Source organism: Scyliorhinus canicula, chromosome 11, assembly GCF_902713615.1.
Source record: "Scyliorhinus canicula chromosome 11, sScyCan1.1, whole genome shotgun sequence".
NCBI lineage: Eukaryota > Metazoa > Chordata > Chondrichthyes > Carcharhiniformes > Scyliorhinidae > Scyliorhinus > Scyliorhinus canicula.
In genome coordinates this window covers 114,282,043-114,293,503 of record NC_052156.1, presented here as the reverse complement: position 1 = coordinate 114,293,503, position 11,461 = coordinate 114,282,043, and the positions used below count along the sequence as shown (strand labels likewise).

At 47.7% G+C, this 11,461-nt stretch overlaps 1 protein-coding gene across 5 annotated transcripts in view; it reads left to right on the top strand.

The window, feature by feature from the left end:
- Nucleotides 1-1,037: 1,037 nt before the first annotated feature.
- arhgef39 (Rho guanine nucleotide exchange factor (GEF) 39) overlaps nucleotides 1,038-11,461 on the top strand; it is a 96,583-nt gene continuing 86,159 nt past the window's right edge. For 2 of the 5 annotated variants that reach the window (XM_038811113.1, XM_038811108.1), the window contains exons 1-2: nucleotides 1,190-1,653; nucleotides 3,384-3,477. In XM_038811113.1, the coding sequence (XP_038667041.1) occupies nucleotides 3,435-3,477 (43 nt within the window). In that variant the 5' untranslated portion in view covers nucleotides 1,190-1,653; nucleotides 3,384-3,434. Of the gene's footprint in view, nucleotides 1,170-1,189; nucleotides 1,654-2,041; nucleotides 2,098-3,383; nucleotides 3,478-11,461 lie in introns of those variants that run through there. The other 3 variants (XM_038811112.1, XM_038811109.1, XM_038811111.1) reach the window with 3 other exon arrangements.

Genomic DNA, 11,461 nt, shown 5'->3' with positions numbered 1-11,461 from the left:
GCATTGCACCGCTGTATCCCGACAGCTGCCACGACACAGTCCCCCTGAGGGACCGGGCACCAGCTGGGTCCCCGCCCCCGCCCCCCCCAACTGCCCCGGTGCCACCCATCCTCCCCCCAGCAACCTCGCCACAGCCCCCGCTCCAGGACGATCCGTCCTCCCATTGGTTCCACCCGGGGATGAAGATGAGGACTACACACTCCCGGAGTCACCGGTGACCAAGGCAGCGCCTGCATCGCCACCGGGACTGAGGCTCTCACAACAGAGGATCAAGGCACCCGACCGGTTAAACTTGTGAACTTTTCCCGAACTGTACACCTTAAAAATGAACACTTACATGTAAATAGTTTTCTACCACCCCCAACGGACTCTTTTTTAACAGGGGGTGAATATGGTAGTCACCGCTGTTTGTATATATCACTCATATGAGATGTAAAATGGTACGGCTCCTGTGCTACAGGAGGGTGAGGGGGGAGAGGAGGTTGAGGGGGTTGGGGGGAGAGGAGGGTGAGAGGAGGTTGGGGGGAGAGGAGGTTGGGGGAGAGGAGGGTGAGGGGGTTGGGGGGAAGAGAAGGGTGAGGGGGTTGGGGGAGAGAAGGGTGAGGGGGTTGGGGAAGAGAAGGGTGAGGGGGTTGGGGGAGAGGAGGGTGAGAGGGTTGGGGGTGAGGGGTTGGGGGAGAGGAGGGTGAGAGGGTTGGGAGGAGGGGAAGGGGTTGGAGGAGAATGAGGGGGAGAGTCGGGTGGGGAGGGGCGTGGGGGGAGGTGAGGAGGGCCTGCGGGTGAGGGGGGAAGAGAGTTCGTTGAGGGATAGTTGTAGGGGATGGGGGTGTGAGTGCGGCAGAGGGATGGAGGGGTTGTGTGTGGGAAGGTGGGTTTGGGTGGGGGATTCTCTGAAATTCCAAAGTCAAAGCCCCGCCCTTCTCCGCGCGGCGGCCCCGCCCTTCCCCGCGCGGCGGCCCCGCCCTTCCCCGCGCGGCGGCCCCGCCTCTCCGCTCTTCCCCGCACGGCGGCCCCGCCCTCCCGCTCTTCCCCGCACGGCGGCCCCGACCTTCCCCGCCCTCCTTCTGGCACCCGGTGAACTGTGGGTACATTTCGAGCAGCCAATCAGGGATCATCCCGACCCGGAAGCGGGGAATTTGAACTGAAATTTCGGAAGTCCCGGAATCCAGGTAAAATTCTGCGAGTTTCCAATTCCCGAGTGAGTCCCGGGCCGGGGATTCCGCTTTTCCCGACAGCGTTGGTTGCAGCCTCTCGCTCTAATTCACTGTCTTTCTCATGCAGGCAGGGCAGCATCACTGTATCGGCACATGTTGTTCCAGTGAGCCTCCCATTACCAGCACTGACGTGCGAGGATTTTACAGAGAATTTGCAAGCCCTTTTTAAAATGTCGGGGTATTTTTTAGTTTATTGCTGCGTGACAAGTCTGGCACTTCCTTCCTGTCTCTGATTGCCCTTTCTGCGGCATTTCAGAAGATATTTCAAAGTGAGCAAGTTTGTTGTGGGTCTGAAGTTACATGCGAGCCTGACAATGCAAAGAGGGCAGGTATCCTTCCCTAAAGCAGCATTAGTCAACTCAATTGGTTTTATAACAACTGATAGTTTCGCAATCACCATTTCTGAGAAGTTTTCGAATCCAGGTTTTATTGACTGAATGTAAGTTTCACATGCTTTGAATCTTTGACATGATTTGCACGAATATTCCTTGCCTGGGCCTTCAGATTACTGGCCAGTGATACTGTTACAGAACCACCAAGTCCCCAAATGAGTTGGTAACAGCCTGATAGATTGTGAAACAATGGGTGATGCTAATAGATAAATCCTCAGAGCAGGCATATGGGAGGAGAGAAACAGATTAATACTCGTGTCATTACAACATGAGCATCGACCTTTGGGTCTATGCCAGTTTTCCAAATAAGCATAATAACTTTGTGTCATTCTCTTGCCTTTTTCCTGTCACCCTGCACATTGCTTGTATTCAAATAATCGTCTAACCGCCCTCTTGAATATCTCCACCACACCCCTATGGGCTGGATCAAAATAGAATGGCAAGTTTCCTTACCTGAAGAGCATAGTGAACCAGATGTGTTTTTGTGACAGGTAAAAACTTTTAATTCCACATTTATTTAATTAACTGAATTTAAATTCCGTAGATTCCACAGTGAATTTGTGTCTCCAGCGCATTAGTCCAGTCACGTAACCATTATGCTACCATAACAACAAGCAACTTTCATGTAATCAAAGGTACACCACAATGCTTCCCAGTGTGAAGGGCACAGCTGATGGTAAATGCCCAGTTGTTCAAATACAAGAAGGGAAAATTGGAAAAATTACCCTGGAAAAATTGGGTCACTTTGCGTGACACTAACAGATTATGGGGTCATCCGATAGACGTATTTATAATGATTGAAGGAAGGGACAAGGTACGTGGTTTTTCAGTAATTAAGGGATTAAATGTGTGGGATCATAGATATTTAAGACTTTTCGAACACACCAGAAAATGTCTTCAAACAGTAAGTTGTGAGATGTGAAATTCACTTGTCGAGGTCATGGCTGAGGCAGAAGCTAGTTCAACACTCCAGATTAGATGTATGGATGAAGGAAAATGGGTTGAAGGCATATCAGAACACGGTGGATAAATGTAATTAGAAAGGAACATTAAAAGGAAACACAACTTGATTATACAAAATGGCCCATTTTAATTTTGTAGCATCTATGTATGTAAAGAGCAAAAGATAAGGGACATGAAGGTGAATTACAGGATAGTTAGGTTTCTCCTGTCCTTTCGATACTAAACTGTGAAATTTCCTCTTTCATGTAAATAGCACTATGATAATCTTTATTAGTGTGAAATGTAGACTTACATTAACATTGCAATGAAATTACTGTGAAAATACCATAGTAGCCACACTCCAGTGTCTGTTCGGGTACACATAGGGTTAACTCAGTATGTCCAATTCACCTAACAGCACGTCTTTGAGGAATTGTGCAAGGAAACTAAAGCACCCGGAGGAAACCCATGCAGACACTGGGAGAAAGTGCCGACTCTGCACAGACAGTGACCCAAGCTGGGAATCGAACCTGGGACCCTGGTGCTGTGAAGCAACAGTGCTAACCACTATGCTACCATGTCACCAATGGCACAGTGGTTAGCTCAACACCAGTGATGCCTCAACACCAGTGATGCTCTTTTTGTTTCAGATCTTAATACCTTCCTTCTTCCTTGTTAATATTTCTCTAAACACACAATTTTATGTATATCTGAATACCCTTTTGTGTTAAATTATCTCTTGCGCTGTCTTGCATTCTAATTAACATCATTTGTGGAAAAAGGAATTCAAATGAACCCTGATTTTAATTGAAATTCATTCTTTGCCTTTTTCTAGGTTTCTCTTTCTTGACCAAGAAATTATAGAGGGAAATACCTCCATCCAATCATGTCTGCCTCTTCAGATAGGACTCCGATGAAAAGACATCTAAGTAAGTGTTTTTTTTCCTGTTGGGGCCATGCAACCCTGTTCTCATGACTAATAACCCAGTGCAATATACCGAGAGTTGCAAATGTATGAATCTTGAAATTTTCCACCATAATTCTCAAGAGTTTTGTGAAGAATCACTTCCCTTAACAGGCAGCGAGCAAGTTAAGAACTCAGGTCTGCCATCGATATCTTTGTGCAATTAGCTATGCCGGTCAGTCCCATAAGTGGTAGGAGCAACTGACCTTTCTGAACATAGTTAAGGACATGGGCCATTCAGGCCATTGCGCCTGCTCCGCTATTCAATGCAATCATGGCTGATCATTCACTTCAATGCCTTTTTCCCCCACACTATCCCTTCATGTCACTGGTCTTTAGAAATCTATCAATCTCTGCTTTTAACGTACTCAATGAGAGGTTCCACAGCCCTCTGGGTTTGGGAATTCTAAAGATTCACAACCCTTTAATGAAACACCTTCACCTCATTTTGCTCCTAAGTGGCTTCCCCCTTATTTTGAAATTGTGTCCCTTGGTTTTAGACTCCCCAACCAAGGGAAACATCTTCCCTGCATTTATCCTGTCTATCCCTTTCAGAGATGTAAGTTTCAATGAGATCACCTGTCATTCTTTGAAACTCGAGCGATTACAGGCCCAGTTTCCCCAATCTCTCTTCATAGGGCAGTCCCACTATCCCTGGAATCAATCTGGTGAACCTTTGTTGCACTCCCTCCATGGCAATAATATCTTTCCTAAGGTAACATATCATTAGCCTTCCGAATTGTTTGCTGCACCTGCATGTTAGCTTTCAGTGACTTATTGACAAGAACACCCAGAACTCTGTACATCTACACTTTCCAATCACTTACCATTTAAGAAATACTCTGCACATCTGTTCCTCCTACCAAAGTGAATCACCTCACACTTACCAACATTACATTCCACCAGCCATGTTCTTGGCCACTCACCAGATCTGTCCAAATCCCATTGAATCCCCTTTGCATCTTCCTCACGACACATATTCCCAGCGAGCTTCTGTGTCATCCATGAACTTGGAAATATTACATTGTTGGTGAGTTGGTACGCACTGCCCTATATCTATCTGTATGGGAGAGAGCCCCATGATTGGAACAATGGAATTCCCCTGGAATCTGAATTGGGGTACTTTATCAATCTTAAAAGTGGACTGAGTTGGCACTAAATGAGGCCAAGTTGGATTTCAATCAAGAGCATCTTAATTCCACAGTGTTGTGAAATGTATAAAGTCAAAGGTATGATCAGGGCTGGTTGATTAACTTTACTTGTGGATGAGATCTACCATTCTAATGGATCATCTTAACTTAGACAACTCGCTATTATCCAATGCTGGGAGAGAACTGGAAATTCACAGCGCTTTCTTGCCCATAAGAGTTCTGTTTCCAAACAGCATACTGCCTCCCTCAGTGCATGTGCTCAGCTTTGTTCCTGACTGTTCACAGTCGGGAAGAGGTCAAAAGTCTTCCAACACTAAGGGTGCACAGGTCTGTTTCTGAAGGGGGCAAGCCACTAAATTGCCCATTGTTTGAGCTCTCAGGGAAAAAGCAGCTCAAGATAAACACGCTTCCTGATTTTGAGTTCTCAATTAGCATCCTGGGTAGCTAACCATTTAGTACATTTTAAACAAGACTCCTAGCTAGATCACGTCTGTGGATTAATGACCACAGAAGTCTGAAACATGACAGATGGAACAGTAAAGCCCTATATTAGTTCAGTGTAGCCATTTATTTTGCCACTCAGTTACAAAAATATGCGCAAAGGGGCTGCGTCTTTAAATGATACTAAGCATGCTTTTGACAGAACTAAAACTTTTGAGGTCAGTTTGTGATGTTCAGCATCAAAGGGTTAAATACTTAGGGGCTCTTTCGCATCTCCCCATTGAAGTAATCAAGATGAATGAATAGGGATTGTGAAGATTAGAGCTCTGGGATTCCATTCTCCAATTGCTGGCTACACAAACACTGTGAATTTTCATTTCTTTCAGCCTTATTACCAGCTGGTTATGCTGATAGCTATAATTTATATTTTGCTGAGTGCCCCATTAGTCCTCTACTAATCCACAGCCCTGCTCTTTTGGACTAAAGGAAAAGTAATTTTTCCAGATATTGCCTTGTTTTGTCCTCCAGCAGAATTAAGGATGTTATAGGTGGAACCAGTATCATGCTGTTTCTGCAATTAAACTGAGAAAGGAAGAGGAATTACAAAAATACTGGAAGGAAAAAAAACTGCAATGACCTCCTGACAGGCCAGTTCTTGCCCTGGACTTCAACTAACCTGAGTCTGCTGGTGCTACAGTATTAAGCAGACATGTGAAATGAAATGAAATGAAAATCGCTTATTGTCACAAGTAGGCTTCAAATGAAGTTACTGTGAAAAGCCCCCAGTCGCCACATTCCGGTGCCTGTTCGGGGAGGCTGGTACGGGAATCGAACCGTGCTGCTGGCCTGCCTTGGTCTGCTTTGAAAACCAGCTATTTAGCTCTGTGTGCTAAACCAGCCCCTATGATTGGCGTCATGGCGTATGGATGGTGTCAGTCATCATTCACATCAGTGCTTTGCATATGTATTTAGCACAGTGAGCTAAACAGCTGGCTTGTAAGGCAGAACAAGGCCGACAGTACAAGTTCAATTCCCGCACTGGCCTCCTCGAACAGGCGCCGTAATGGAAATGAAATGAAAATTGCTTATTGTCACAAATAGGCTTCAAATTAGGGGCAGCAGGGTAGCATGGTGGTTAGCATAAATGCTTCACAGCTCCAGGGTCCCAGGTTCGATTCCCGGCTGGGTCACTGTCTGTGTGGAGTCTGCAGGTCCTCCCCCTGTGTGCGTGGGTTTCCTCCGGGTGCTCCGGTTTCCTCCCACAGTCCAAAGATGTGCGGGTTAGGTGGATTGGCCATGCTAAATTGCCCGTAATGTCCTAAAAAAAAAAGTAAGGTTAAGGGGGGGGTTGTTGGGTTACGGGTATAGGGTGGATACGTGGGTTTGAGTAGGGTGATCATGGCTCGGCACAACATTGAGGGCCGAAGGGCCTGTTCTGTGCTGTACTGTTCTATGTTCTATGTTTTAAATTAAGTTACTGTGAAAAGCCCCTTTGTGGGAACGTGGTGACTAGGGGCTTTTCACAGTAACTTAATTGAAGCCTACTTGTGATAATTAATTATTATTATTATGTGCAGTAGCCACTGTCCTGCAGCCTCTGTGGCATGTGATGAACGGTATTTACCTTTAATACTGTGCCCCTTTAAGAGCCCCTTTACGCCCCCAGGAAACAGTATATAGGATTAGGCTCCATGTGGCGAGCACACTTCTCTCGAATGCTGTCCTGTTCTCTGTATATTAAAGCCTTTGATTACCGATCTCGCTCTCGTGTCGTAATTGAGGGTGCATCAATTTAATCTACAGACACATCAAGATGGACAGCGCTCTAAAACCGGAGAAACTCAACCTGGACGCCAGGTCGCCGGAAGCCCTGGAAATGTTTTAATATTGGCTCCGGTGTTTCGAGGACTATCTGGACTCCTCATCGACTGAGGTCGACAGCACTCGCAAGCTGCGTTTACTACATGACCGGGTGGGCCACCGACTCTCCGCCGTGATCGAAACCGCGATGACCTATGAGGCGGGGGTCGAAATATTGAAGAAATGCTTCATAAAACCTACTAACGAGGTACACGCCAGGCATTTGCTCTCAACCTGCAGCCAGCGTTCCGGGGAAACGCTGGACGAGTTCGTGGAAAGACTCAATGCGCTCGTGAGGAACTGCGACCACAAAGCAGTGACGGCAGAAGAACGCAGGAACTTACATATTCGCGACGCCCTTGTGTCCGGTATCAGGTCCTCATACATCCGGCAGCGGCTCCTAGAAGACGGGGCAAAGGATCTCCAGGGCACGGTAACGCTCGCCTCGTCTCTCGAAACGGGCCACCGTAACCTCCATACGTACTCCGCGGACCTTGCGAACCCCTCTCGATCCCCTCCAGACTCGGCCACGCTACAGGCCTGTGCCACGTGACGATCCACTCACTCTGGGGGTTCCCCATGCTATTTCTGTGGGCAAGGCCAGCACCCACGTCAGCGTTGCCCAGCCCGATCCGCGATCTGCTACGACTGCGGGAAGAAAGGACACTTCGCGAAAGTCTGCCTGGCTGGGCCCAAAGGCCACAAACCAAACCCTCACCAGGCCCAGAAATCAAGCTCCCGGTCTCACAGACCCCGCGCTGCGGCCGGACACGCCCACTTCCGACGCGTCATCGACCTCGTGCGAGTCATGGGAGCAGCCATCTTGGCGGCGGCCATCTTCGAAGCCCGACACGTTCGACTGGCGGCGGCGGCCATCTTGTGACTCCGGGTGGCCATTTTGTGAGTTTGACTCTGACGGCCCGCAACTAGGAGCGATCACACTCGATCAATCGCGGCCTAAACACCTGTGAATATCAATGATGCGGGTGCGAATCAACGGCCACGACACTCCCTGCCATTTGACTCCGGCAGCACGGAGAGCATTATCTATCCAGACACGGTAAGGTGCTGCTCCCTGCGCACCTACCCCGCCTCCCAAACTATCGCCCTCGCCTCAGGGTCCTATTTGGTTCAAATCACGGGGTATTGTGTTGCTGACCTCGCAATGCAAGGCGCTAAATACTCCCGTTTTAAACTTTACATCTTTCCTCAACTCTGCGCCCCCCTGCTGCTCGGTCTGGACTTTCAGTGCAGCCACCGGAGCCTGACACTGAAGTTCGGCGGACCCCTGCCCCCACTCACGGTATGCAGCTTGGCGACACTCAAAAGTTGCGCCACCCCGCCTCTTTGCGAACCTCACTCTAGACTGTAAGCCCGTCGCCACCAAGAGTCGCTGGTACAGTGCCCAAGACATGACTTTTATCAAGTCAGAGGTTCATCGGCTACTAAAAGAGGGGGTCATAGAGGCCAGCAACAGCCCTTGGAGGGCTCAATTATTGGTAGTCCGCTCCGGGGAAAAGCAACCAATGGTAGTGGATTATAGCCAGACCATAAACCGCTTTACACAACTCGATGCTTACCCACTTCCCCGCATAGCTGAAATGGTCACTCACATCGCCCAGTATCGGGTATTCTCCACGGTTGACCTAAAATCGGCCTATCATCATCTCCCTATCCGCTCAGAGGAGCGCCCCTACACGGCTTTTGAAGCAGCCGGTCGGCTGTTTCACTTCCTCGGGGTCCCCTTTGGTGTTACAAACAGAGTCTCCGTTTTTCAGAGGGCGATGGATCAAATGGTGGACCAGTACGGCTTCCGGGCTACCTTCCCGCCGACAGCACGAGTTCAATTCCCGCACCGGCTTCCTCGAACAGGCGCCGTAATGGAAATGAAATGAAAATTGCTTGTCACAAATAGGCTTCAAATGAAGTTACTGTGAAAAGCCCCTTTGTGGGAATGTGGTGACTAGGGGCTTTTCACAGTAACTTAATTGAAGCCTACTTGTGATTGAGTTATTATTATTATTATTATTATTATTATGTGCAGTAGCCACTGTCCTGCAGCCTCTGTGGCATATGCGGATTTTTCTAGGTTCCCTGCTTGCTGGTTTCCACAGAGATCAGAGACGGGATTTCTCCGGTCCCCCAGCTGTCGTTTCTTGGCGGCGGGGTCTTCCTGCCGCTTGTCAATGGGATTTCCCATTGAAGCCACTCCCATGCCGCCATGAAACCCACGGGCAGGGGTGCACTGTCAGCGGGAAAAGAGAACCCCGAAGGCAAGAGATTTCCGGCCTACTGTGGCTAACACTGGTAGAGGCATGATGCCCCCCTGGCAATGGTGCTGGGTATTCCGTCAGAAGCTGTGGTGCATTTGGGCTAATGGATGCTTTCCCACAAGCATGAAGGGAAATTGGCAGCCATTAATCCATCCCCTTCCTTAGCCAGTCACTTAAATAACATTTTCAGAGTCCTGGAAGTGAGATATTTTTGAATATGCATACATATGTACATAAGAATTAGGAGTGGGAGTAGGCCATTCAGCCCTTTGAACCTGCTCTGCCATTCAATAAGGTCATGGCTGCTCTGATTGTGGACTCAACTCCGCGTTTCATCCACAAAACCCCACCAATCACCTTTGACTCCCCTGTTAGTCAAGAATCTATCCACCTCTCCTTAAAAATATTCATTAACACTGCCTCCACCATTAGAACATAGAACATAGAACAGTACAGCACAGAACAGGCCCTTCGGCCCTCGATGTTGTGCCGAGCAATGATCACCCCACTTAAACCCACATACCCGTAACCCAACAATCCCCCCATTAACCTTACACTATGGGCAATTTAGCATGGCCAATCCACCTAACCCGCACATCTTTGGACTGTGGGAGGAAACCGGAGCACCCGGAGGAAACCCACGCACACACGGGGAGGACGTGCAGACTCCACACAGACAGTGACCCAGCCGGGAATCGAACCTGGGACCCTGGAGCTGTGAAGCATTGATGCTAACCACCATGCTACCGTGAGGCCCCATTCTCCGGGGAAGAGATTGCCAAACATTTCTTCGCATCATGTCTTAAATGGGTTGTCCCCTAGTTCTAGCCTCTCCCACAAGAGGAAACATCCTTTCAATATCCACTGTGTCAAATGCCCTCGGGATCTTAATATATTTCAATAAAATCACCTCTCATTCTAAACGCTAGTGGATACAGGCCCAACCTGTGCAACCTTTTCTCGTCACATAATCACCCATCTTGGGCATCAGTCGAGTGAACCTTCGTTGAATTGCTTCCAACGCCTTTATGTCCTTCCTTAAATAACTGTAATAAAAACAGAAAAAGCTGGAAAAACTCATGAGATCTGGCAATAGCTGTGGCGAGAGAGTTCGAGTGACTCTTCAGTCTGTTGCATGGACTCAAAGTTAACTCTGTTCCGCTCTCCACAGGGGCTGCAGGGTCTGTTGTGTTTTTCCAGCATTTTCTGTTTCTATTTCAGCTTTCCAGCACCATAGTATTTTGCTTATTTTGATGACCAAAACTGTGCACAGTACATCAGATGCGGTCTCACCAACCGCCCTATACAACTGTAGCAAAACATCCCAGATAGGGCATTAAAAGTAATTTTACCGATGGCTCATTGCTATATTGTGGCTGCTAGCAGTTACACCATTAATAATAATAATAATCACTTGTCAGAAGTAGGCTTCAATGAAGTTACTGTGAAAAGTCCCTAGTCACCACATTCCGGTGCCTGTTTGGGGAGGCCGGTACAGGAATTGAACCCGCGCTGCTGGCATTGTTCTGCATTACAAGCCAGCTGTTTAGCCCACTGTGCTAAACCAGCCCCTCATGTAAAGATTCTCTTCCTTTTGGAAACCATTTGGGGCTGACGGGGGGAAAAGTCAGAGGTGTTGCTTGGGATTTACTGAGATAAATACCTGAGCCCACGGCTATAGCTACTTCTGGTTTGCGAGATTGGAATTAAGTTCTTAATTTATTAACTGACAGAATTTGTGATCGCAAGCCTTTAGTAGTGCCTAGGATTTCTAAAGCTATCACCACTAAGCACTCAGATTAATTGTATACCATTTTAGTGTGGGAGGGAAGTCTGTTATCTGAACAAATAAAATGCATGCAACACGTCCCCATTAATAGTCCACTTACTGCATCTATATTAAGGAAAGCATCTGGTTTCACTTGTGCTCAAATCTTTTATTCTAATCTTGGATCTCGTTTTGAAATTGAAAAACAGAATTCAGTATTTCCAGCATTTTTATTTCTGCAGATAATGTCACATTTGAATCATTAGTTGCGTAGGTTTACACGTGTAGAAATTGCTCCCATTATTACTGTGCTCTGGAGCCAGCATAGTTCTCCATTGATCAGAGGCTGCTTATTTACAGTGTTTTGGCAAGTTGCTGATGTACTGCTCCCTGGGGATAGAGCAGGGGTTAATTACTGTTAAACTCTTAGTGCCAACTAACAACGCAGGCTTAGTG